At 43.3% G+C, this 26,389-nt stretch overlaps 3 protein-coding genes across 8 annotated transcripts in view; 2 read left to right on the top strand and 1 right to left on the bottom strand.

Annotated features, from left to right (window-relative positions):
- The first annotated feature begins 505 nt into the window (after positions 1-505).
- On the top strand, positions 506-7,655 carry LOC139411435 (eukaryotic translation initiation factor 4 gamma 2-like). Of its 6 annotated transcripts, none has more exons than XM_071157802.1 (21): positions 506-699; positions 1,510-1,620; positions 1,778-1,843; positions 1,926-2,051; positions 2,303-2,405; positions 2,501-2,632; positions 2,776-2,842; positions 2,928-3,079; positions 3,163-3,273; positions 3,353-3,535; positions 3,627-3,762; positions 3,848-4,011; positions 4,127-4,228; positions 4,346-4,474; positions 4,574-4,678; positions 4,781-4,996; positions 5,101-5,359; positions 5,463-5,667; positions 5,768-5,976; positions 6,078-6,199; positions 6,347-7,655. In XM_071157802.1, the coding sequence occupies exons 8-21, from the start codon at positions 2,996-2,998 to the stop codon at positions 6,410-6,412; spliced, it is 2,091 nt and encodes a 696-aa protein (XP_071013903.1). In that variant the 5' UTR covers positions 506-699; positions 1,510-1,620; positions 1,778-1,843; positions 1,926-2,051; positions 2,303-2,405; positions 2,501-2,632; positions 2,776-2,842; positions 2,928-2,995; the 3' UTR covers positions 6,413-7,655. The 6 variants fall into 6 exon arrangements, with proteins under 6 accessions (XP_071013903.1, XP_071013900.1, XP_071013901.1 ...); XM_071157799.1 differs by having other exon boundaries at positions 4,127-4,240; XM_071157800.1 differs by having other exon boundaries at positions 4,121-4,228.
- A 2,232-nt stretch (positions 7,656-9,887) lies between these two features.
- On the bottom strand, positions 9,888-19,309 carry LOC139411433 (CTR9 homolog, Paf1/RNA polymerase II complex component). The gene is made up of 22 exons (XM_071157792.1): positions 19,146-19,309; positions 18,593-18,691; positions 17,536-17,775; positions 17,326-17,443; positions 17,144-17,233; positions 16,805-17,061; positions 16,607-16,714; positions 16,279-16,515; positions 15,911-16,129; positions 14,031-14,214; positions 13,667-13,941; positions 13,478-13,565; positions 13,217-13,365; positions 12,987-13,103; positions 12,281-12,426; positions 12,124-12,195; positions 11,786-11,921; positions 11,435-11,578; positions 11,159-11,286; positions 10,975-11,074; positions 10,757-10,863; positions 9,888-10,657 (listed from the first exon to the last, which is right to left on the bottom strand). Exons 1-22 carry the CDS (start codon positions 19,188-19,190, stop codon positions 10,264-10,266), a joined length of 3,453 nt encoding a protein of 1,150 aa, XP_071013893.1. The 5' UTR covers positions 19,191-19,309; the 3' UTR covers positions 9,888-10,263.
- A 2,030-nt stretch (positions 19,310-21,339) lies between these two features.
- Positions 21,340-26,389, top strand: part of LOC139412422 (centrosome-associated protein CEP250) — a 14,071-nt gene continuing 9,021 nt past the window's right edge. The window contains exons 1-9 of the mRNA XM_071159218.1: positions 21,340-21,403; positions 21,552-21,732; positions 22,718-22,864; positions 22,991-23,108; positions 23,751-23,783; positions 23,902-23,961; positions 24,515-24,655; positions 24,852-24,946; positions 25,229-25,946. Coding sequence (XP_071015319.1) covers positions 21,340-21,403; positions 21,552-21,732; positions 22,718-22,864; positions 22,991-23,108; positions 23,751-23,783; positions 23,902-23,961; positions 24,515-24,655; positions 24,852-24,946; positions 25,229-25,946 — 1,557 coding nt within the window. The remainder of the gene's footprint in view (positions 21,404-21,551; positions 21,733-22,717; positions 22,865-22,990; positions 23,109-23,750; positions 23,784-23,901; positions 23,962-24,514; positions 24,656-24,851; positions 24,947-25,228; positions 25,947-26,389) is intronic.

Below are 26,389 nucleotides of genomic sequence, written 5' to 3'. Positions count from 1 at the left end.
AGGCACCGGAACCCCGTCAATCAATGTATTGCACTGGCAAATGACCACATTGTCTGAGTCCACATCCTGTGCACTTTGGCTCTCTGATAATCGTGCCAATGAGACACATACTACCCATGGCTTTACAGAAACTGAATGAAGAGGGGTTTTACCATGGGAGAACACCACATATGTTTTGTTCTAAAATATAGATATGCAACTAATAATGATATAAAAACACAAACTCACATTTACAATAGCTCAGACACAAATAAATAGAATGGAAAAAACAGACAGTAACCTCTGATATGATGGATTAAAATAATTAGATAAAAGGCTTTATAACAATTGAGAGAGAATGCAGTGTATGCATTCCGTCCAGGAATACAACACATAAATACATATTGCGTTTATTTCCCCCAGTAAACTGACGTTACATTTTTTATTTAGGGGTTTTAAAAAAATGTAGGGGCGCTTGGAGAGGGGGGTATTTGATTCTGTTTTATGTGTGATACAAAGGCTGGCAGTCCCATCAACGTATGACGTAGATTACAGTCAGCGTTCTTTTCACCGGTGCTCGGTCTCGTCCTGGAACGCACTGCTTTTTATTTCAGTATTTCCAGTTAATTAATCACGACCAAACAGGGTCCTTCCTTCTTTATTTTTATTTCTCACATTTGGAACCACACAACCTACAAAACTGACGTTCCTTCGGTGAAGGTATGATCGTTACATCTAGTCTCTATTTAACTTTAGGTTTGGCTAGTTGGCCGTTTAACTGTTCTAAAATGGCTTCCGATTGTTAGCCTAGCTAGCTACTTGGCTAGCTTTCCAATGTGGCGTTTCCTGCGTGTGCTAACTGGATAGCAGTCTATAACCTAACTAGCAGTTGAACTACAATTTATCACGACACATTAGCAGAAAATTGAGTCTTGCCATTGGTAAAATACTACTAATATTAAGCGCTTGCCACACAGAACCGGTATATTGTTATTTTCATTTAACTGTTAATGATGACAGCTACCTGGTTAACTAATAAGCTTTGTAAATGTTGATATCGTATCACAAGACCGCTGACAATAATGATGTTGAAATGTTGAAAGTGACTGCTTACTAACTAATTAGCCAGCTAACGTAGCTGAATAGTCCACCTCAACCAACAGGCAGAGAGGAAATGATGAGCTAGTTACCGGTAGCATTAATTATCTAGCTTGTTCGCTAACGTTATCATTACTAAATTGCGACCACTTTTGATCAAAACAGACATGGCTGGCTACACATGCCATGGATTCGGAATCTCAGCATTACAACGACCTTGCCATGTTGTTTAGTTGGTTAAATGAGTCAAACATAGCTAACTACTGTAGTAGCCTAACGTTAGCTACTAGGCATTTACAACAAAGGATGTGTAACGTTAGCTGCGAGTGAAACTAGCTAACGTTAGCTAGCTCTGTGCTTTAGCAGGAAGTGTATGCCATGCGTCAAATGTATTCATTTACTTTGTACTCTAAAAAAGGCTTCTTTCTAAAGGTCGCTTTTGCCTACCCCCACCTTTTGAATATTAATATTTTCGGGAATTCATCGTTGTCAAGCCGCCAAAGTGGAGAGTGTGATTGCAGAAGGGGGTGCTTCTCGTTTCAGGTAAGATTGTAACTTGTTTGTCTAAATGCAATTTAGTCCTCATAGGTCGTTGTTTCACTTCCTACTGATATCCCTCATAGTGTAGAATAGATTATAGCTTTAATAATCCTAGCTTTTGTTCACGTTATTCTGCAAGTAAATCATATTTGTTCCACAGTGCTTCTTCGGGTGGGGGAGGAGGTAGGGGTGCCTCTCAGTACCATCCCAAGACTGTCGGCAACAGGTACTATTCAAGCCATTTTACTAAAACTAAATGTTACTCCAAACAATCTTACTTAAGATGCCACTAATGCTGTTAATTGCAGCGAGTTCCTGGGGAAAGCCCCAGGATCTAGCGTTCAGAGATGGGTTCCTTCACGAAGCACTAGACGAGATGCCAATGCCTCCAATGAAAAAGAACGACATGATGCAATCTTCAGGAAAGTGAGAGGGTATGTATCCCCTAATAAATTGTGGCTACACAAATTAGATTCAAATAAAAAGGTAATCTTGTAGGCTGTTTGACAACTTGAATCTGGTTGTTTCCCATTGCTTTAAAAAAAATCCATCAGAAATGACTGGCACATTTGCAAGTCTGCAGATTTCAGTAAATGTGTGTTAGTGGTGCTATTTTCTAAAACCAGATCATGCCTTGTCTTCAGAATGCAGTATTTTTCATGTTTCCTATTCTTTCTATCCTCAGCATACTTAATAAACTGACCCCCGAGAAGTTTGACAAGCTATGCCTTGAGCTCCTGAATGTGGGCGTAGATTCAAAACTCGTCCTAAAAGGAGTGATCTTGCTGGTAATTTAAAAATCTATTAGCTCTGTGTGCATTGTTTATTGATCGAGTGGAAAACGGCTATATTGTTAAGTGTGCGGTCACCCCATTTCAAACAGATTGTTGACAAAGCCCTCGAAGAGCCCAAGTATAGCTCGCTTTATGCTCAGCTATGTCTGCGCTTGGCAGAGGACGCACCGAACTTTGACGGCCCATCGCCAGAGATCCAAACGCCACAAAAACAAAGCACCGTAAGCATAGTCATCCTCATCACAGATTGATTACTACCATAATAGACAATGGTATCATGGGGGTTTAAACAACATTGTGATGAGTCTCGTTTTGTCGTTTTTCTCCTTCTAATCTTTTAATTTGGCAACAATGTGTGTTGCAGACATTCAGGAGACTTTTGATTTCTAAGCTTCAAGATGAATTTGAGAACCGTGCCAAAAATGTTGAAAGTGAGTGAACGTTTGAAAAATTTGCATATTTTCTGTGCCCTGTGTGGTTGGTTGTGTTAACCTTTGCTCTTTTCTATTCCCTCAGTCTATGACAAACATGACAACCCTCTTACCTCTGAGGAAGAGGAGCAGCACGCCATTGCCAAGTTTAAGATGCTGGGCAATATCAAATTCATCGGGGAACTTGGCAAACTTGATCTTATCCATGAATCTATCCTTCATAAGTGCATCAAAACAGTAAGTTGAATATATTAGAGCTGTTTTTACGTTTGTTAAACCATATGAAATGCATGTTAACTAATCTTTTGTCTTTATTTCAGCTTTTGGAAAAGAAGAAGAGAGTCCAACTTAAGGATATGGGGGAAGATTTGGAGTGCCTCTGTCAGATAATGAGAACAGTGGGGCCTAGACTCGATCATGAAAAGGCTAGGGTAAGCATATACTCAAGTCATTTTTATTTAGTGTCTTAATATTTTCCATTTGGGCGTGGCTAATTTGTTTCTCTTGCAGTCTTTAATGGATCAGTACTTTGGCCGTATGAAATCCTTAATGAACAACAAGGACTTGCCGGCAAGGATTCGTTTCCTGGTGCAGGATTCAGTGGAGTTGCGAGAGAACAATTGGGTGGCTCGCAAAGCTTTTATCGATAATGGACCAAAGACGATTAACCAGATTCGTCAGGAAGCAGTAAAAGTTAGTTAACCATTCTTTATTAAGTGCAGCCAAATCTTATGAAAACGTATTGCCACGGCTTGTCTTAATACACGTATGCTTTGTCTTGCAGGATTTGGGTGTTTTTATTCCACCAATGGCCCAGGGAATGAGGACTGACTTCTTTTTGGAGGGGCCCTTCATGCCTAGGATGAAACTTGACAGGGAAACTATTGGAGGGTTGGCGGATATGTTTGGACAGATGCCAGGTACATCCACGACTGACTCTTGAGTAGTTTGAGTTTATAGCTGTCGTCTCGAGTCCTGTTGTTTAACATGTGTCCTGGCTACTAGGGAGTGGGATCGGCACAGGCCCTGGAGTGATTCAGGACCGGTATTCACCCACCATGGGCCGTCACCGCACCAACCCACTCTTCAATGGCCACAGTGGGCACACAGCCCCTGCTACCCAGTCTCAGTTCGAGATGGGAGGCAAGCCCTTCATCAAATCTAACCAGGTGAAAGTTGCACCCTTTACTAAAAGCAGCAGCTTTTTAGTATTCTTTAACTGCTCAAATCTTGATGGATTTGGCATTGCATCCAAAGTAATTTCAAACATTTTCTAAGGGGCAGAATCAAATTTTCCAGAACCAGAATCACTCGCAGCAACAGCAGGCTCAGTCTAAGGACATGGCACCGCGTTTCATCAAGAAAGGATCGCTCAACGCTGATGAGGTACAACACCTGGTAGATACCCACTCTTTTAAACCACCGTTTGCACAGGCAATAAGCCAAAACACTTTAGTGCAAGAGATGAGAACGATGCATAATACCCTATATTCCCCTTCTTAGATCAGTCTAAGGCCGGCACAGTCATTCCTTCTCAACACAAACCAAGTCCCAAAGTTGCAGCCACAGATACCAACGATGATTCCGCCAAGTGCTCAACCTCCACGCACTCAAACACCACCACTGGGACAGGTAAAGACAAACATGCATACTGCTTTTTTATAGCATTAAGCTGGAGATGATGCTTATCTAAAGTCTGTGCCCACTCTAAACGGTCTTATCATTTCTCAGCCTCCTCTGCTTGGTCTGAAAACCAACCCTCCTCCAATTCAGGAAAAACCTCCAAAGACCACCAAGAAACCGCCTCCTGCAAAGGAAGAGTTGCTTAAGATGACTGTAAGTAAAGTGGAACAATCTCAGGCACTCGCTCAAGTTGTACTTTTTGCCCCATAGAAAAAATAGTGAAAGCTAACAGTATTCTTCCATATATCTTATCAGGAGACCATAGTGACCGATTACCTGAACAGCAAAAACATTGATGAAGCTGTGAACTGTGTAAGAGAGATGAAGGCTCCCAAACACTTCCTGCCTGAGATGTTGAGCAAGATCGTGATCTGTTCTCTTGACTGCCCAGATGAAGACAAGGAGCATGCCAGCACCTTGATCCACACACTCCGCACAGAGGGCCTTGTTACTGGGGAGAGCTTCATGCGGGTCAGTCTTCCAGTCACGGCAAAGAGCTTTTGTTGTAAGATATCAAAGGTTCTACTGTTCAGTGAATTTACTCACCACATGCCTGTGTACTTTTTTTTTTACAGGCTTTCCTCAGTGTTCTGGACCAGTGTCCCAAGATCGAAGTGGACGTTCCTCTGGTGAAGTCCTACCTGGCCCAGTTTGCGGCTCGAGCCATCATCGCAGACCTGGTGAGCATGGATGAGCTGGCCCACCCTCTGGAGAATGGCACCCACTTTCCCCTCTTCCTGCTTTGTCTGCAACAGACTGCCAAGCTGAAGGATCGAGAGTGGCTCACTGATCTATTCCAGCAAAGCAAGGTCAACATGCAGAAGATGCTGCCTGGTATGTTAACATCTCCTAAACCCTTATCCTAGAAAGTTCTCAAGTTTTCACATTTGAACATGATTGTTGTGATTTTGACATTTGCCAAAACTTACATCTGCAGAAATCGACCAAAACAAAGATCGCATGCTAGAGATCTTGGAGGGCAAAGGCCTGAGCTTCTTATTCCCACTCATGAAGCTGGAAAAGGAACTGCTGAAGCAGATCAAAACAGACCCCTCTCCCCAGTCCATCTACAAGTGGATCAAGGACAACATCTCCCCTAAGCTCCACACCGACAAGGGCTTCGTCAACATCCTCATGACCAGGTATGGGAAAGGGCTAATGCCCACATAGCAGAGTTCTGTGGTTATGCATCTTGAAATTACTTATGTTAGACTGTCTGAATTCTGCTCTCCCCCACCCCAGTTTCTTGCAGTACATTGCCCAAGAGATAAATGCCAATGAGGAAGAAGACCAGTTATCAGCCCCCACTAAAGAACAGCTGGACCAGGAGAAGCAGCTGCTGCTGGCCTTCAAGCCAGTGATGCAGAAGTTCCTGCATGATCACCAGGACCTGCAAGTCAGTGCCCTCTACGCACTGCAGGTCCACTGCAACGCTAAAGCTTTCCCTAAAGGTATGTACAGGTCACGGGGTCAAATTATTACTATGCAAACACATTTGCCTCATGGTTTTTGTTTAAAGTTTTTTTTTTAAATACAGATTTTTCTTCTCTAGGCATGTTACTGCGCTATTTTGTCCACTTCTACGATATGGAAATCATTGAAGAAGAAGCCTTCCTTGCATGGAAAGAAGACATAACTCAAGAGTTTCCTGGAAAGGGAAAAGCATTATTCCAGGTAATTAGATTTGTACTCCCAGACCATTTGTATTGCAACTCACACCATTGCAGGTGCATACTAAACTGGCTTTTATTAGACCAGAAATGTATTACCCGTGTCTGTGGTGTATCTCTGTTTTGGGCTCATGGTATGTTCCCTGTGAAGGTGAACCAGTGGCTGACCTGGCTGGAGACTGCTGAGGAAGAGGAGTCTGAGGAGGAAGCTGACTGAAGATCCAGCCAAAAGCCTTATGGTGCAAAACATGCTATTGATACTGTTTTTTTGTTGTTCCCCTGTCCCAATATGATATGCATACCCAACCACTGCAACACTTCATTCCGCTATCAAGTTTTTGGCCATGTTAAGCCAATGCATTTTTTATTTTTTTTTTTGGCTCTTTTCTAGCGCTAATAATGGTTTGCCATCTGTTTTTAAGAGCCCCTTTTTAAGATCAGTGGTATTAGCTGCTTTGAATAGACCTTTGTTATTCTTCAAGAAAATTGCAAGGGCCTTGTTCCTGCTGCTGAATTCTATGCCTTTTTTTTTGTTAACCAATTAACAACACTGTAGAGATGCACTTTGCTCAACGTCATACATGAGTCGTTGCAATATTCACTCATCTGTTGATTGTTACAAAGAATCCTCAACTGTAATCATTGGTTACCATAACATTTAATGGTTTTATTTGCTTGTGTTTCTACCTCCTCCTTATGGGCTTCATGTGCTGGGTTTGAATTACATAATGTCTCCATTTCAAATGTAAACACTTCTGGACTAATGCACAAGTCTGTAATAAAAAAAAAAAAGGTTTTACTTGCACAATAATATCCTGATTGTAAGAATTCAAAGTGGTTTTGTGGATGTATGTATGGCACATCACCTGGGAGAGATGAAATTATGCGGCCTTGTTAATTTATCAACCCTAGTTGCTGTGTCTCCCCCCCCCCCCCCCCCCCCCTTCTGTATCTGTCAAACATTGTGATACTTGAATTCTGATTTTCTTTACGGGGAACAACCAAACAATGGGTGAGTTGGTTTTGCATGGCTCGGTGCCTGATGGAATGGTCTAAAAATGTGCAAGTTACCCAGCCGGGGCATTTGGCCATGCAAAACCAACTCACTTGGTCTGTTCTCATGCAACAATTTTCAAACTACACAGAAGTGCAACATGTTTTATTGGTGAATGATGTTAACATGAGAAATTATTTAGATTTTGTTACACTTTCTCTGCCCCCCCGTGTGAAAATTTGAAGCCTGTTTGCCATAATGTCTGATCCAGATATTTATTGATTGTTTTTATCATGATTAAAAAAATAATCATCTCAATTTATGATCTGATGAAATTATGCGGTATACATCTGTACTGTACAACTTTCTATAAAAGTGTTACTGTAATGTTCTGTAAGTGCTAAGAATGTTCTTGTGTACCACTATTGCTTAACTTTCAAATAAAGTTAAACACTGTGTTCACTTAGACTTGTCCTGGGTAATATTTATTGAGTTTCAGGCTTGTAAATGTGAGCCCAAGAGCAGCAACATGGCCATTTTAATATGGTTTATAACGTCCTTCAACTACTGTATTCGTGTATGGTTGCTATGTAGAACTCCCCAGTGACCAAGGCAAGCTCTCAAACACTTCCTGTGTTTCTTAGTAGGCCTCTAAGGAATGCCCAACAATTACAGAAATTCCTGTTACCATGGAAGTTAACTTTGTTTAGATTTTTAAGGAATTCTTGCCTTAATATAGCACATTGTCACACCATTATTTGTCTATTCCCATACTGAAAGGTTTTCTTGCAATGGACTGATCCTTTTGGAGAACACGTCAAAGATCATCAGTGCCCACACGTGGCAAAATTATTCAGCCCCTTTACTTTCAGTGCAGCAAACTCTCTCCAGAAGTTCAGTGAGGATCTCTGAATGATCCAATGTTGACCTAAATGACTAATGATGATAAATACAATCCACCTGTGTGTAATCAAGTCTCCGTATAAATGCACCTGCACTGTGATAGTCTCAGAGGTCCGTTAAAAGCGCAGAGAGCATCATGAAGAACAAGGAACACACCAGGCAGGTCCGAGATACTGCTGTGAAGAAGTTTAAAGCCGGATTTGGATACAAAAAGATTTCCCAAGCTTTAAACATCCCAAGGAGCACTGTGCAAGCGACAATATTGAAATGGAAGGAGTATCAGACCACTGCAAATCTACCAAGACCTGGCCGTCCCTCTAAACTTTCAGCTCATACAAGGAGAAGACTGATCAGAGATGCAGCCAAGAGGCCCATGATCACTCTGGATGAACTGCAGAGATCTACAGCTGAGGTGGGAGACTGTCCATAGGACAACAATCAGTCGTATATTGCACAAATCTGGCCTTTATGGAAGAGTGGCAAGAAGAAAGCCATTTCTTAAAGATATCCATAAAAAGTGTCGTTTAAAGTTTGCCACAAGCCACATGGGAGGCACACCAAACATGTGGAAGAAGGTGCTCTGGTCAGATGAAACCAAAATTGAACTTTTTGGCAACAATGCAAAACGTTATGTTTGGTGTAAAAGCAACACAGCTCATCACCCTGAACACACCATCCCCACTGTCAAACATGGTGGTGGCAGCATCATGGTTTGGGCCTGATTTTCTTCAGCAGGGACAGGGAAGATGGTTAAAATTGATGGGAGGATGGATGGAGCCAAATACAGGACCATTCTGGAAGAAAACCTGATGGAGTCTGCAAAAGACCTGAGACTGGGACGGAGATTTGTCTTCTAACAAGACAATGATCCAAAACATATAGCAAAATCTACAATGGAATGGTTAAAAAATAAACATATCCAGGTGTTAGAATGGCCAAGTCAAAGTCCAGACCTGAATCCAATCGAGAATCTGTGGAAAGAACTGAAAACTGCTGTTCACAAATGCTCTCCATCCAACCTCACTGAGCTCGAGCTGTTTTGCAAGGAGGAATGGGAAAAAAATTCAGTCTCTCGATGTGCAAAACTGATAAAGACATACCCCAAGCGACTTACAGCTGTAATCGCAGCAAAAGGTGGCGCTACAAAGTATTAACTTAAGGGGGCTGAATAATTTTGCACACCCAATTTCAGTTTTTGATTTGTTAAAAAAGTTTGAAATATCCAATAAATGTCGTTCCACTTCATGATTGTGTCCCACTTGTTGATTCTTCACAAAAAAATACAGTTTTATATCTTTATGTTTGAAGCCTGAAATGTGGCAAAAGGTCGCAAAGTTCAAGGGGGCCGAATACTTTCGCAAGGCACTGTACCCTGATCTGGTGTTGTCAGTTCCAGAGGCTGGCCACAGACAGGACCCACAGAGGTACCTCTGGAATGGGGCCATGTATTCAGGGTCTCGATGTGTCAACTCTATAATTACATTTACAACTGCATCACCTAGGTCTGCTGCCAGATTACTTAGCACTTCTTGCCTCCATATAGAGAATGTTAATTTTTTTTAAATGGCAAATATATACACTTTCACTATTGATTCTGAACTTGTAATCTGGCATTTTATTCACCTCAACATGACTAACAATATTTTTCTGAATGGCAGAGGGCATGTTGATACACAAACAAGGCAAATGCAGCCAAAACAATTGACACATTTACCCCATAATCAGAAGATACGTGTCAAGTTGTTTTCCAATGTCATACAAGCAGCTTCATAATCAGAAATAGAAAAAAAAACTATTTATTTTGTGTTTGTTTATTATCTACATAGAATTTGTCCCAAATCTGGGCCAATTTACTAATTTTCCATGACATCACCTCTTCCAATCATTTTAAGATATAAAATATGGGTTACAGCTGTCAGAATACTTAAAAGTCACATTTCCCATCAACAAAACAAAAGCACATGAGGTACAGCATCAATGCAAAAGTCTTAACAGTCTGGTGGCAAAAAACAATTAAAGACAACCCACATTATGGGCCACAATGCTACACTGCATGTGCTCATTTCAATTTCATGGTACAAACCAAGACGGAACAAAAAAGCCTCTACAAAAATCAATGTCAAAATAACTTTTTTTTTTGTTGGAAAAAAGTCAGTTCTGAGTTTGAAGCCTCAGTCGCTGTCAGAGCCAGAGCCGTGGTTGGAGGCCTCGTTGGCAGAGCCCCCTGGTTCTGATCCATTGTCGGAGCGGCGTGGGGAGCCCGCCGGAGAGCCCGCTTCAGAGCCAGAGGCTGCGGCCGGTGAGCCTGGCCGGGACTCGTTCTCCGACCCAGAGCGGCTCCTCTTGCTCTCCTTATCAGACTGCTCTGAGTCAGACTGCTGCTGCACTCTCTTCCTCTTCACTGGACGTTCGCTGCCTGAGTCGCTACCCGAGTTTCCAGAGCGTTGGGGGCTTCCAGCGTCGCTGCCAGAGCGGTTCCGGCCCCCGTCGGACTCACTGTCGGAGGCGATGCGCTTCTTGTGGCTGCCCTCATTATCAGAGCCTGAACCACTGTCTCTAGGGTTTCTGGGTGGTCAACAGATATATGACATATTAGTGGCACAAAACTCTTCGGAGTTGTATTTTCATGTAGCATTTTATGTACGAATGAGTTTATGCCCTTACCGGTCTTCAGCAATTTTCAGTCCATCCTCGTCTGATGAAGAGTCAGAGGATGAGATGATGGCCTTCGACTTGATCTTGCCTTTGAGAGACGGTGGCACAGGCTCGGCCTAGACAAAAACAGAACGGTTACAACTCTGGGCCTGAGGCCGGGCATTTGGGTAAAAAAAAAAAAAACACGAGAAAGACAAAAAGACAGTAACAAACTAGATTTAACTGACCCTTTGGAACTTCTTGCCGCCCGCTCTGGGTTTGCGTTGCTTTTTGGGCCGTGAGCCTCCTTCCTCGTCATCGCTGCCATCGTCACCCCCTTTGTTGGGTCTGAAATACAGTCACAATGCCACTCACACCAGGCCATTTTCCTACCGGTCACTACAAATAAAACACTTTCCACAGCAGTCTCACCTCCTCCTCTTCTTGCGGCCCTCCTCCTCACTTCCGCTGCCACCCTTCCTCTTCTTCCTCCTTCTCACTGGCAGGTCCTCATCAGAGCCATCGTTGACAAACTCATCAAAGTCACCCCCTTTCTTGCGCTGGGGAGAACAAAACAAACAACAATATGGTCACACTGCACCCTAGAGCCTTTGTTTGAGGTTCATATCAATCTGATGTGCCATGAGCTAATCATTGATCAACCCAAACCTCTGCGTTGCACTAGCTGTTCGACACATTTACACTCACTCGGCCGCCACCTTTCTTCTTCTCTTTCCTTTCCTCCTTCATTCCATCGGCGAAGGAGAGCAGACCCTTGGTCTTCTCCACATACATGGCTCTCTGCTCCAGCAGCTTCTTCTGATCCTCTTCCTGCTTGGTTCTCTTCTCCTCCTGGTGGGGCAGGAGGAAGACAAGGTCAGTGGGTTAGTCACACTGTTATAAAGGAATACATTTACAGTGGACCAAAGAAACATGTTACTCAAGACATCACAGGCTCAAGTAAGGTCTGTTTACTTAAATGTCTTATCCATTATGGTTTACAAGTACAACATAGAAGGGATGAGGGACTTGTGGAGATGTGACATTCCATAGACAGACCTGTTCTTTATGCATCTGTTGGCGCAGGAAGTCCCTCTCCTGATCCTGTTTGGCCCGGATCTCCTTCTCCTCCTCGTCCTGCTTCCTGGCCCGAGCCACGTGGTACTGGGCCTGACTCAGCAGGTCAGAGCATTGCCTGCAACGGCCCCCACACAAACACAGCTCACAATCCAGGCTTAGCCCGACATCTGATGGCTGGGCTCAGCTGTCATTCCTCTAATTCCTCTGAGATATGATCTGAATTTTGGCTAAGAGTGGTTTATTGATTTAATGAAGGCTATGAAGTAAGTACTGGCCTGAATTTGGATTTTAGAGGGGAGATATTTGTTCAAACTGACCTGGCCTCAGTGGAGGCAAGCACTAGGTCGAACCTCATCTTGTCACCAGCCTTGGCAAGGTAGCTGAAATACCTGAAACAAAAAGAGAAGACAGAATTAGGCTGAGAAAAGTGAAGGATCATTTTAGGAGAGGTGTTAAAGTGAGTTTAGGGTGTACCGGTGGGCCAGCTCCAGCTCTTTGACAGCACTGAGTACAGCCTTTAGGTTACTCTTCTCGTCCTTCAGCACCAGAGTGGCCAGCCTCTGCAGCACCAGGGCCACGTTGAACATCAGCACCGTGTCACTGGGGGCCACGTGACGCGCCTGGGGACACAGCCAGCCACTTTTGTTTTCTTCCATTTAACCTTTATTTAACTAGGCAAGTCAGTTTAGAACAAATTCTTATTTACAATGACGGCCTACCCCGGCCAAACCCTAACGATACTGGGCCAATTGTGCGCTGCCATATGAGACTCCCAGTCACGGCCGGTTGTGATACAGCTTGGAATCAAACCAGGGTCTGTAGTGATGCCTCTAGCACTGAGATGCAGTGCGTTAGACCGCTGCGCAACTCGGGAGCCATCAGTGAGTAACAGGTAGGGTTGCAAAATTCCATGAACTTTCAATAAATTCCCTGGTTTCCCAGAAATCCTGGTTGGAGGATATTGAATTTCCTGTTTATTCCCATCAGATTACGGGAATCCTCCAACCGGGATTTCAGGAAAACCCTGGAATTTATAGAAAGTTCTCAGAATTTTGCAACCCTAGTAACAGAACTCACACAAGGGTCACCCTGCTCTCACATAAACAAGCTCAGGCAAATGAAGCCCAGCCATAGGGTTACTAAAAGGAATGAGAGACGCTTCGTTTCACACAAATCTCACCTTCAGCAGAGTCTGTTTGCACTCCTGGAGTTTCCCGCATTTGAAGAGTGCCCGAGCCAGGTACAGCAGCACCTCAGTGTTCTGATGCTTGTAGAATTTCTTCAGACAGTTCTCGTACTAAACGGCACAATGAGTGGATAAGATATTTTAATAGAACTCAAGTAAAAAAAATGTAAAAAGGAATATAAAAAACCCTGCAGTGTGTACTATGAGCCAGTACAGAGCCTTACCATCTGCACAGCGCTGATGTACTGTTTCTGCTCCACGTAGATGTGGGCCAGGTTGAGCCAGACGTCGCTGATATCAGCTGTGGCTTCTCTCACCTGGGCAAACACGTCACGGGCCTCTCGGTAGTAGCCCTTATGGGCCAGGACGGCACCTGGACAGAAAAGACGGCAAACTGAGGTATTTACATGCTAATAGTTAATACTCAGACTTGACTGTGCTTAAGCATTTATGTGAATACAATGAGTGAGAGAAGGCCAACAAACCTATGCCGTTGGCAGCGTAAAGATTCTTGGAGTCGTTTCGTAGGACCTGTTTGTAAATGGCCAGGGCTCGATCCTGATGTCTCTTTTCCTGGAGGGACACAACCACAGACACAGACAAATGATGAAGGCAATGTTTCTGACAGTGATGATTTATGGCTCCACATCAAAACAACTGATATTCTGCCGTACCTTCTCCCGGTCCCTAGTGGGCTGGTGCAGGGTCTGGAGCCACACGTTGCCCAGGGCCAGCATGGAGTAGGTGTCGTTCTGAGTGGACGGCTGCTTGAGGATACGCTCAAACTTCTTCTGACCCGGACCCCACTCCTGCTTGGCCAAGTGGAGATTCCCGATCAGGGACCAGGCGTCTGGGTGATCCTGATTAATCTGCAGAGCCTCTTTGAACCAGTCGGAAGCTTCATAGAAGTTTCCTTTGTCACGAGCCATTGCCCCAAGACGCAGGTAACCTGCAAGCAACAACAAAGGACCAATTGATACGCACACACCCTAAGGAGACAGCCATTACCAAAACATACAGTGTGTCTTCAGTGCTTACAGTCAACGTAGTTGGGATGTTCCCTCAGGATGTTCTTGTAGAGTTTCTCCGCCTCGTGGAATTCGCACATGGCCTCGTAGAGCCTGGCTAGGTTGTAAGAGGTGGTGACAGAGATGGCGTTGTAGTAATGCTCGTCATGCTCACCCTCAGCTTTGGCCCGCTCCAAAGAAGCCAGGAAGTATTTCTAAACATGGACAGACAGAACAAACCCCTGAAAACTATTTATAGCTCTGTTGTGTCTACTAGGGTTGGGCGATGCTTGGAATGACACATCATCCTGTCCAAACACCATTGATATACGGTTGTATAGTAAAAAAAATATATATATATTTTTTTAATCTGGGGGGTGCGCGTTGCACAGTCGATTGTCAGTCGATTGGCGGGAAGAACGCACTATAAAGGACACATTTCTAGGCCTGAACAGTGTAAAGCCTAGTTATTTATCTAGTTGAGGCTGTAAAATTATATACAAAATTGGTAGCGGTTTCTCTTGTTTATAAAAAATGCTCCGATATCAGTTAAAAACTAATATTATAGCCGTATCAAGTGTAGTCCACTGTCATTTCATTAGGCTACTTTCCAACAGTTTCAGACAAAATTTAAAAAAAAGGCGTGATGGGATTTCACTATAGTACAGTCTGCCTTATGCCATAACAGAAAAAAACTATGGCTCCTTGGAGGAAAAAAAAGCTAATCTTTGCCTGTTTGGTTTCAGGCTGAATGATAAAGGTGAGCCAGCAGACCTGACATAACGATGAGCCAGCAGACCTGAATAAAGGTGAGCCTGCAGACCTGAATAAAGGTGAGCCAGCAGACCTGAATAAAGGTGAGCCAGCAGACCTGAATAAAGGTGAGCCAGCAGACCTGAATAAAGGTGAGCCAGCAGACCTGAATAAAGGTGAGCCAGCAGACCTGAATAAAGGTGAGCCAGCAGACCTGAATAAAGGTGAGCCAGCAGACCTGAATAAAGGTGAGCCAGCAGACCTGAATAAAGGTGAGCCAGCAGACCTGACCTAAGTCACTTTCATAACGTGTAAAAAGACAATCAGGGCAAAGGATCGACAGACTACAAACCTCCGTCAACATTTACAAGTCCATCATCCTGCTGAGTTCGCTACTCTGGGGCAGAAAAGTTGAACATGCTGGTGTTCCTTGCCAGAAACCATTAGGTAGGCCTAAGACATGGTTTAAATAAAATAAAAAAACAGACCTAAAAGGTTCAGGGCCATTCCCCTCAGAAATGTCCGGGAACTTGCAGGTGCCTTGGTGGAAGTGTGTGGTAATATCTCACAGCAAGAACTGGCAAATCTGGTGCAGTCCATGAGGAGGAGATGCACTGCAGTACTTAACGCAGTTGGTGGCCACACCAGATACTGGCTGTTACTTTTGACCTCCCCCTTTGTTCAGGGACACATTATTCAATTTCTGTTAGTCACATGTCTGTGGAACTTGTTCAGTTGTTGAATCTTGTTATGTTCATACAAATATTTGTATGTTAAGTTTGCTGAAAATAAACAGTTGACAGTGAGAGAACGTTTCTTTTTTTGCTGAGTTTACATTGTTCTCTTGCATTATGTTAACAGTCTAACAACCTCATATGTATTGAACATTTAGGCTATGGCAAATAGGGAATAGGCCATTTGGCATGTCGCCCTGCTGTGTGCTCTGCGCAGCGCTGTTGTTCGCTGCCAGACTCCAGAGGTGCAGTCAAACATCGTCGATAGACGACACAATCGAAAATCACCCAACCCTAGTGTCTACCATTACCAAAGGCAAGTTACGAAACTACAAATAACCATTAAAGTAGTTAATTAATTAATTGCTACAACATGTAATGACTAATTCTAGTCAGGCAGCTCTGCCATCCACCTAAACTGTACCTTGGCCTCTCCCAGGTTCCCCAGTCTGAAGTGGAGAGCCCCCAGGTTGTTGAGGATCTCAGGGGGGACGTCAGCCTGGACCTTCTCCTGCAGAATGCGGGTGGCTGTGCCGTAGGCAGAGAGGGCGCCCTGGATGTCGGTCTGCTCCAGGATCTGGGCCAGCTCGATCCAGGCCTCCACGTCATCAGGGTACTGCTCGGTCACCTTCTTCAGATGACCCTGCAGAACACAAAGACATTACATGTTATTGATTTTTGCAATAGTGCTGATTGACATCTACAAAGTTACAAGTGAAGAGATAATGCCACAAAGACCAGACAAACACATACTTCATGTGAGGTTCACCTTCACATAGCGGTTTTACTTACTTTGGCAATGTCTCTCTTTTCCTGATCATCTGAAGTAGCATAAAGAGAGCCCAGGATCTTCATGGTTTCATAGTTGTTGGGGTAGGCCTTTAGGACCTTCTCAAAGCACTGGGCTGCATTCTCCTTGTCTCTACGGTACACGTACATCTGCCCCAGGCCAAAGAAAGGCAGCACAAAGGTAGACGAGGCAAACTGGGTGGCCTGGTAGTAGTACTGGAAGGCCTGGTCATAGTCCTCCTGAAACACACAAGCAAGGAGAGATGTAATGCCAATTCAATTAGAAAAGCAAAATTCTTCCCGAAAAATAAACTGAGGCCTTAGCGCTTACCTGTACATGAAAGGATCGGGCCAACTGGTAGCAGCTCTCAGCCTGCATAGCTTCCACCTCTGTGTTGTGAAAGGCATGGAGAGCCAGGTGCTGCACTTTACTGTAGTCCTGAAAATAAGTACATCAATGTGAATGATAAACGATGCTCAGGTCAAGACATGCTACTATATACCAGGAATAAGATGACAACCTTCTCACCTTTTTGAAGAAGAAGTGGTTAGCCAGGTGGTTGAGCACCATGGGGTTGCTGGGGTCGATGGTGTAGGCTCTGGATAAGAGCTGCACTCCATTCTTGATGGAGTCGGGCTCCTTGCTGTTGAGCTCCAGCACAGCCAAGCCCACAAGGGCTCCCACACACTTGGAGTTGAGCTCCAGGGCCCGGCCAAAGGCCAGACGGGCCTTCTCCAGCTTACTGAGCTTGACAAAGCAGTGGCCCATCCCCAGCCTCACTTCGGCTGGAAAGATAAATAGTGACAGTATATTAGGAGACACCAGGGATATTATTTATAATATGACAGGTGCAAGTGAAATGCTTACCAGGACATCCAGGGTTTGTGCGTAGAGCCTTCTTGTAGTAGGCCAGTGCTCCCCTGTAATCCTTCTTATTGAAGGAGATGCAAGCTTTACCTGTTGAAATAAAATGTATAATGGTTAGGCCCTATTTCAAAGTGAACCTTTGTGGTTGTAATGGTAGATCTTTCCCTTTGTGATTTACTTACCAAGTAGAGCAGGGATGTTATTGGTGGACTGATTCAAGACAAAGTGGAACTGAGCGTCAGCCTGGTCCATTTTGTCCCCCTCCAGCAGACAGAAACAGGCTCTTCCCAACAAGTGGTTCTGTTACAAACAAATAGATTACATTTATGATTTTTTATGATGGGGAAATTAACTTTCACATTATCCAATAACTGTTAAGCAGATTTTCTTACCTGGTCGTACATGATGATCTTGTCTGCCATGGTGTAGAGCAGGGTGGCCTGAGTGATGAGCTCCTTCTTGGCATCTTTGTTCTTCTCTTTACGTGCCTGCTGGACATAGTAGGCTGCCAAGGTGTCCAGACAGGTCATCTGGTCCTTCTCATGGTCTCTGTAGTCCAGGTTCCCATCGATACGGGCCGCCTCAAGCAGCTTGACAAAGTCCTCCGTCTTCGTCTGTTTGTAATACTCCAGCTAAAAGAAATATATGTTTTTGTTTATTTTGGTGACAAATAATCCCTGAACAAACCCCCAGTCAGTGGGAATGCAACTACATAACTCACCAGGGAGGATAGCCCATTTCCTGGACCAGAGTTCTGTGTGACACCTTGGGAGATATTTGCCGACCCATACCTGTTTGGTAACGCTTTTCCCAAATCTGAGAATATATCAGCGGTTGGTGGACAGTTCCGATAAGGAAATTGTTGTTTACGTCACCGGGCTGTGCCCAGGAAATGATTACATTAAATTGTTAGATGCTACCACCCCCCCCAAATCAAAACATTCCATGTTGTGTCTCGCTTGTGTGTTTCACACTTGTTTGTCTAGCTAATCAACCTCACAATTGGGCAGCATGCTGCTGCAGACGGGTAGTAGAACAGAGTGTGTTCGCGCAAACATTGACATCCATGTTTGGTTTTGACTTGGGGATGGTATCCTCTAACAAATGGATTAAATTATTTCCTTCAGCGATGCAGACAACAATTTCCTTAACAGAACTGTCCACGGATATACTCTCCAACATGGGAAAAGTGTCTCCAAACAGGCACAGGCCAGCAAATATCTCACACGTCTATCTAATGGTATGCCCTAAGACGGAATGTTACTGTAAAATAACTGTACATGGCGGCAAGCCTGTAGGGCTACAGGGTAACAGGTAACAGTACAAATTACAATCTAACTGTATTTGATGCAACACTCACACAGAGTAAAATGTACAACTATCAATTCAACCATTACATTTTTTAAGGCTTAAATGAATTCTCATACCAGTCTGTGTATTCATACTTACAGCAAGAGCAATCCATATGTGCAACTGTGTGTGCTCCTGTTTCAGGATACTGATGACCTCATCTCCTTCTGGCAACTGGTCGAAATCAAGCTCAATAACCTGCAGAACAAATCATTGATTCACTAACAATACACAGGTCTACGTGAACACCAGTTTGTACACATACAACATGACCTTTAACCTATGGCTAAAAAGCTTGATCAGAGGCCAAGTTATTTTATTAAATGTTTTGACTGGGGACAAGAAGTGGCTGCATTTTATTGGTTCCTGAGACTTGTATCTCACGTTAATTAACTAGCTAACTAGTTCGCTTACTGAATGATCTGAACGACAATATCAACTGTAGCAATAGACAACTTACAAGTCTAACCTGGGTTATGACCCATCATTTTCATGACTGATAGTAAAACATGTTTTTACAAAATCTCAGAAGTTCTTAGCGATCTGGCTGACGTTAGTCAACAAACACAGGGCAATACTACGTTAATAGCTAACGTTAGTAGGCTAGCTGTAGCAATCCACGGTCAAACAAAGCAGCGTAGCTAGTCCTTACCTCGTCGGTGTCCCGTAAGGGGATTTCAATTGAACCCCGAGACATATTGGCTGATGGAAATCCACGTCCCTACTCCAATATATTCCCAAAATGTGTTCAGCTGTCCCCGTGGTCTCAAAGATCTGGCTCCACTTCCGCTCTAGAACAAATACATAGGTGTTCACAAAACAATGTCCGGGTAGTACAGCGAGCGACTGGTGGAATAATATGACACACTAGTGTAATACCGGTAGCAAATGTTTTATCTCTCTTCTTGGCAACCTAAACTTCTTTCGACTGAAAGAGAAACATTCTGTATTTTCACAGTAGTATTTGTTGTATTTTCAAAAGTAGTAGGTATACTAGTTGTTTAGAAATCTGTAAATGTTTGTTAATAATAAATGGTGTTGTGTTCACTATTTTACCATGCGCAAAGTAGGGAACTTGAATTTGTTCATTATGCAGTGCGCCAGTGTGCCTTTCCATTCAAGCTCCATAGTGGTCGTGTTCGAGAGCATCAAAACCGTGATGTATCATGGGTACATTATGACTGACTGATCTACAAATAATAAAAGACAAGATAGGGAAATAAATATTTGATTGATGATTGCTTAAGGGAGGGAAAAATAAGACAATAATAAAAGCTGTTATAATTGTGATAATCCTCTGTGATGTGTTTCTGTGACCTGTGCCCAGTTCAGGTCTTCATTGACCCTGCCCTATCCAAAAGATTCTGATCGCTACTGTATGAAAAAAACAAACTAGTGATTTCCTATTGGTTTATGCGTGAGATGTTATGCAGATGATCTAGAATAATTTGATATGTTAAACTGACTAATGTTAATTCAAAAAGTCCATTAACTGTGTTATTGTTTGCTGGCTTGAGCCAGCAATCGGTGGAGCTGAGGGGAGGGAGTGGAGGTGTCAGCTGGTTTTGATGTGTGGCAGTGAATGATCAAAACAGGCAAAGGCTATACTCACTGAAGAGCATCTTGAGGGTTTCCCACTGCAAACTGGCAGCAATAGAGCTGTCTAAAATTAGGGTGCATTTTTTACCAGCTTATGTGATGAGATGTAGCTAGTTATTATATGTTTTCGAATGAACATTTTCTGCAGCTTTCAAAGGAATATTCCTCAACTGGGAGGTAAGACTTTATTTGTATGTATTCTCACTCTTTTCTAATATATCTAACATGGTTAGGGTAAGTATATATGTCTTGTATAACTTCACAATGCAATCTTGATTCATTAATAACTGTAAACATCTAATGTAGACTACTTGACATCTAGTAAGCTTAGACAACCTCTCTCTGTTTTATTTTGTAATGTTTCCACAGTCTTTCTTTGCTTCGTGTGCTGTTGACTGACCTGCAGTTTCAGTTACATGACTGTCACAAATCTAGTCCCTGGTTAGGTTAAAGTTCTGAGGGGTCATTCCTTTCTCTTGCCCAGGGACCCAAAAGGAAAAAACACCTGAGTTCAGGAAACATAAGTTAACAAAAGAACATTCCCATTCTAACTGGATCTTAATACATTACCGTGCATGTAAGTATGGTATTATATGCAGATGATGCACTTCTACAGCGATGGCTTGTTAAGGACTATTCTAACTCAGACTTTCCCCCCACAATCAAATAGACATATTTGATATTTTACTTACAAAAATAACACTACAATTCTAACAATTTCTTCAAACTCAAACTTCAGACTTTTTCAGACTAATTTATAAACAAGTATTTTATATGCAATGTCATATTTTTCTTTATACAGAGAGATGTTATGGTCTCGGAGAACTTAATGAATGGAGGTCAGAGTTTTCATGGTGAAAAATCTGAGTTTAATCTTCTGAGCAGCCACGGTGAGAACCATGAAAGCAGCCGGCCATCAACTCAGACCAGGCCGATGAGAGATGACAGAAGGGGATACATAGCACGAGCACTCTCAAGAGACTCTGGAGTTAGCTCCATAGAGCATTACCTGGTACCGGACAGCAATGAAAGTAAGCATTGATGTTAATATTTACATATTGTCAATGGCACTAAACATTATTATAATACAGAACATCTTGATAACCAGGCATTTATTTTCTAAGATCAGGAAACAGGATGCTTTTATTTTTAAAGATGTGAATAGACATTTAAGTTTAAAACTACTTTCACCACTGCATTTTGACTTCTGTATTCGCTAATTTTGAAATTGTACATGACATAGCCAAATGGATGTTTTAGTGTGGAGCAGCTATGGACCAGAGGATTCTACTGAAGAATCCGTGGACACAAGTACATTTTCTGAGGAAGAGCTTCTTGATATAACATTTGAGGCATGCAATACCACTGGCACAGGTACAGATCATCTCTTGTAATAACAGCTGTACATTAGTGTTCTTTTTGTATACTCGCATGCTTCCTAAGTCTTTGTTCTCAATAGGAGAGGTTCTGGCCTCCACGATCATGCAGTACCTGCAGACTATGACTAGCCAGAGCCCAGAACAGGACAGGCTGAATGCTTTGAATCGTATGCTGGACCCTGAGTGCCGGGACCCCGCTATTAGCAGGGCCAAATTCCAATCCACCATGAGGGAGTGGATTGCCCAGTGCAGCCAGGATGGGTAAAGAAAAAACCTTCAGACAGTTAACTGCTATAGAATGTTCATCTGCAGCAGCCTTATAATCAACAACATGCCTCAGAAATTCTGCCACTAAAAATGACTGACATTTTTAGTTGATTACATCTGTTTGTGTGATTTATTTTGATATAACATTGGTTAACCTGCTAATCCGCTTTGTATCTATAACTGGAGACTAATGATTGTTTGTATCTTTCAGCATGCATGAGGATGACAAACATATTTCAGGGGAAAACCCTTGTAAAGTGTCTATAAATGGTAAGGTTTTGCTTTTGTAGGCAGCCTGGGAATCTGTCTCAGATATCAGTGTAATTCACTCACTGTGCAATTCACTCATTGTGTTGTTCTTTCACGGATGGATTTCTCAGGTCCTGAGATCAAAACTGCCTTCTCAGAGAGAGAACAGTGTTATTGGTAAGTTATTCAGCTTTCTCAGTCACTCATGATTTGACTCTTTCTATGCAGTACTTTTTTTCTGTATTCTACTGTATTCAACTGGCTTCCAGTTGAAGCTCGCATTGGCCCTCCCACCCCTACGGGAGGGCATCTCCCGCTCAGCCCAGTCCAAGCTATTCTCCGTCCTGGCACCCCAGGGGTGGACCCAGCTTCCCCCTGAAGCTAGTACAGCAGAGTCCCTGGCCATCTTTCGAAAACATCTGAAACCCTACCTCTTCAAACAGTATCTTAAATAATCGTCCTCCTCACCTCCCCTTTTTAAATACACTTACCCCCCCACACACACACATACCCACACACCCTTCTAGCTCTGACTCTACTGACAGCTACGTTGTTGAGGAAAATGTTACTTTCTATGCCTGTGAGATGTGGTTGTCCCACTTAGCTATCTCAAGATGAATGCACTAACTGCAAGTCGCTCTGGATAAGAGCATCTGCTAAATTACTAAAATGTAAAATGTAAAATGTAAATGTATTAATGCTGTAAATCTGACTACTCCTTTGGCTCTAGTGACTCCAGGGAGCTGCTGGCCACTGTGTCTGAGCTGAAGCATGCGCACAGTAGAATGAGTAAGCAAAACAACAGCCTGTTGAGGACTGTATCTCAGGGTGAGGACACCAACCTACAGCTCACTGAACTAAGTGCCAAGCTGGCCAGGTACTGTCTGTGAGGATGGAGAAATATGTTGTTTTGATATGGTGGAACATTATATGGATTCATTATTGCAAGGCGTGGTAGTTCTAATGATTTACTGTTGTAAAACTGTTTATGTGACATCCCCAGTGCCCAGCGGTCAGCAAGGAGAACCAGGTCCCTTGTGGAGGAGCTTGAGGATGCCAGGATATCCCTGATGGAGGCACAGGAGAGAGCCAGCCAAGCCCAGGCTAGCAGCTGCAAACTGGTACTGCACTCAGCTCTTAGCAGGAAATTACATATAAGGAAATGGCATATAAGGAAATGGCATATAAGGAAATTACATATAAGGAAATGGCATATAAGGAAATGGTATATAAGGAAATGGTATATAAGGAAATGGTATACAAATGTCTTAGACCAGAGGGTGGATGATTTTTATTGGAATGCATACATTTCCATATACATTTACATACATTTCCATATACATTTACATACATTTCCATATACATTTACATACATTTCCATATACATTTACATACATTTCCATATACATTTACATACATTTCCATATACATTTTTTTTCTTCAATTTTAGAGCAAAGAATGTGACTGCCTGAAAGCACACATTAAAGTGCTTGAAGACCAGGTAAATTTGATCTTTATTATTATTTCATAATAAATGTACAAAGTGTGTGATGTCACATACTGTATATTTTATGTGCGTGACACAATCACTTTTATATCTGCAGAATGAACAACTCACACTCGAGGGGACTTGTTCTGAAGATTGTCTCAACAAATTGAGAAAGGTTAATGCTGAGATGAGGGTAAGAACTGTTGGCCAGAACATCTCTGTCTGTCACTGAGATAAGAGTGCAGTAATGGAGATCCTCTAATTTGTTTTGCAGGAGGAACTTGAAGAGACCCTTGTCATGCTGGCTGTAAGAGACAGGGAACTCACTAAAGTTAGTATACCATACCTTCACACATAGACGGTTCATTCTCTGTTTTACAATGACTGCATTGGTAGATTTGTATTTTTTTATTGTTCCTTTCCAGAAAGACATACTGATGGATAAGCTGAAGAACTCTCATCTGGAGAACCACAGAATCATTGAGGTATCTTCATAATAACATTCATCATTTCAAGTGCCTGCAGTTATGCCTGTGCGCTAGCAGAAAGTAGCTCTGATTGTTTTTTCCTTGTCGTTGAAGGGGCTACAGTCAGAGTTTATGCATTTATCAGAGCATTCCCAGCAAGCTCTTTTGAGTTAAGTGCTGTCAATCATTTCTATGTCCATATGCTACTCGTCATTATTTTTGTTGCCAACATCTCACCCAACAGCTGTTCAGGTGCCATATTTGTTGGGGCTCATTCGTTACTGAGAATGTGCTGTATGTGAGTGACATAATCACAAAGGGACATGCTAGGGGTCAGAGGGGTCAGTGTGTTTAACGTGGTGCTGTGTTGCTGTAATTCCTAGGTTTGACAGGCACTGTGGCAGTCCAACAAGTTTCCAGGGAAGGAGTGGAGGGGTTCCTAACCACCGCTCTCTGCATGCTGAGATCCAGGACATTCAGCAGGTGACAAAGGCTTTAGTTCTGCAGTTGGTTATCAAAAGCCCTATCGTGTTACTATAGGTTTATTATAATGATGTATTTCCCTCAGCAGCGTGGGGTTCTGGAGGAGATGACTGGTCCAGTATGTGGGGTTTGGTCCTCTCACACTCAGAGGGAAGATATCCAAAACATAATTCACAGGATCAAGTCTGCTGAGCTGGCCCACCTTCTCCACGCACACTACCCAGAGAGGGTGAGAACACACACACACACACACACACACACACACACACACACACACACACACACACACACACACACACACACACACACACACACACACACACACACACACACACACACACACACACACACACACACTTGTGTCTGATGAATGATAAAAGTGTAGAAATCTGTTTTTAGGGTCTGATGTCTGTTCAATCACTCAGGATTCTGTTGGTGGTTGTGCTGTTGAGACCCTGGAGAGGCCATATCCCCACAGCCAACAGCCACAACCTAGCATCAAGCAGCAGCTGGTTAATGTGTATGTGAGTTTTTATCCCCTTCTCTCTTCTGTTGTGATTACTGACATAATAAAGGTACGACAATGGTTGCTATTTATTGAAACGCATTCTGACAATAAAAAGAAAGTCTGGTGTTGCTACTTGCCAGAGCAATTATATGGACTACCATTATATCATCAGCAGTAGTTACTGGCTTTCTGTCTAATATAAGTGCAGATAAGTGCAGTTTTAGAATCCTTGGTTGTTTCAAGATGTAACAATGTGTGAGTGAGTTGTTTATAAAGTTCAGGCTGTTCTTCCAGACTGAACGAACTGGAGCAGCAGACGACTCTGTGGGAGGAGAGAGAGGAGAAGGTGGCGGAACAACGGAGGCTACAGGAGCAGCAGGAGCAGAGGCAGAAGCCCCAGGCCAAGAGGGCAGCTGTGGTGAACTGGTGGAGAACCCTTAAGGTGGAGGGGGGTAGGACCAAGGTCAAGCCGGAAGACACCCTGACCCAGCCCAGCAAGGCCCTCACTGACACAGATTCCAAGCTCCAACAGGCAAAGCACACCATCACAAAGATTAGGGAGCAGGTATGCCACCTTGAGTCGGCTCTGAGAACTGCCCAGGAGGACGTAGCTGAGCACAAATACATTCAGGACAGGGTGGGTGTTCTTCACAAAGACAAGAAGACCAACACGGTGAGAGAGGGACCTGGCTGGACTGGGGAGGAGGCATTAAAGGAGCGTAAGGACGTGGCTGTGGCTACAGACCATGTGGAGGACCCAGGTAGATCAGAGAAGGTAGCAGCCCAGCTTGTGACCTCAGAGGGTCTGCTGGTGACCCTCAGGAGGATGGAGGCCATGGTCAGCAGTGCCCTGGAGGCAGCTGAGCTGGTCAGGGAGAGTCAGCGAAGGGTCAGCCAGGTCAAGGAGAGGATGGAGAGTATCACTCAGAAGATGGAGGAAGCTCTGACCAGAGCAGCGCACACAGAAGATCAGCTCAGTGCCCTGGAGGCCAGGGTCACAGCCAAACCTCAGGTCAGTTTGCATAGTCTATTCTGTGTATTACAAGAATAGTGAGCTCAAATAAGCCCTGACAGTAAAAGTTTCAAATTTTCTTTAATCTAGTATCTGCATGTTTAATATGCAGCCCCACATCTATGTTCACATATCTACTTTTGCAATGATGACCAATGACCTTTTATACTAGGTTGTTTTCCTCCGGTAAAATTCTTACAATTTATTTACAGCTGTTTCATTTACATTTCCTCTCTCTCTTCTGTTCTGAAGTTGCCAGGTCCTATAGGGCAGACAGCCCAGCCTGGTGTTGAAGCTATAGGCAGAGATAGACCCAGGAATCCCTCTCCACCAGAGCCTATGACCGAAAGCTACAGCAAGTCTAGATGGCCCCTTATAAGCGGTATGATGAGACTACGACTACTGAAATACAGGGCAAACACAGCATTTGTATGTCACTGAAT

The sequence above is a fragment of the Oncorhynchus clarkii genome, chromosome 6, assembly GCF_045791955.1.
Source record: "Oncorhynchus clarkii lewisi isolate Uvic-CL-2024 chromosome 6, UVic_Ocla_1.0, whole genome shotgun sequence".
NCBI lineage: Eukaryota > Metazoa > Chordata > Actinopteri > Salmoniformes > Salmonidae > Oncorhynchus > Oncorhynchus clarkii.
The sequence above is the reverse complement of the archived record's forward strand: the minus strand, read 5'-3'. Positions and strand labels throughout refer to the sequence as shown.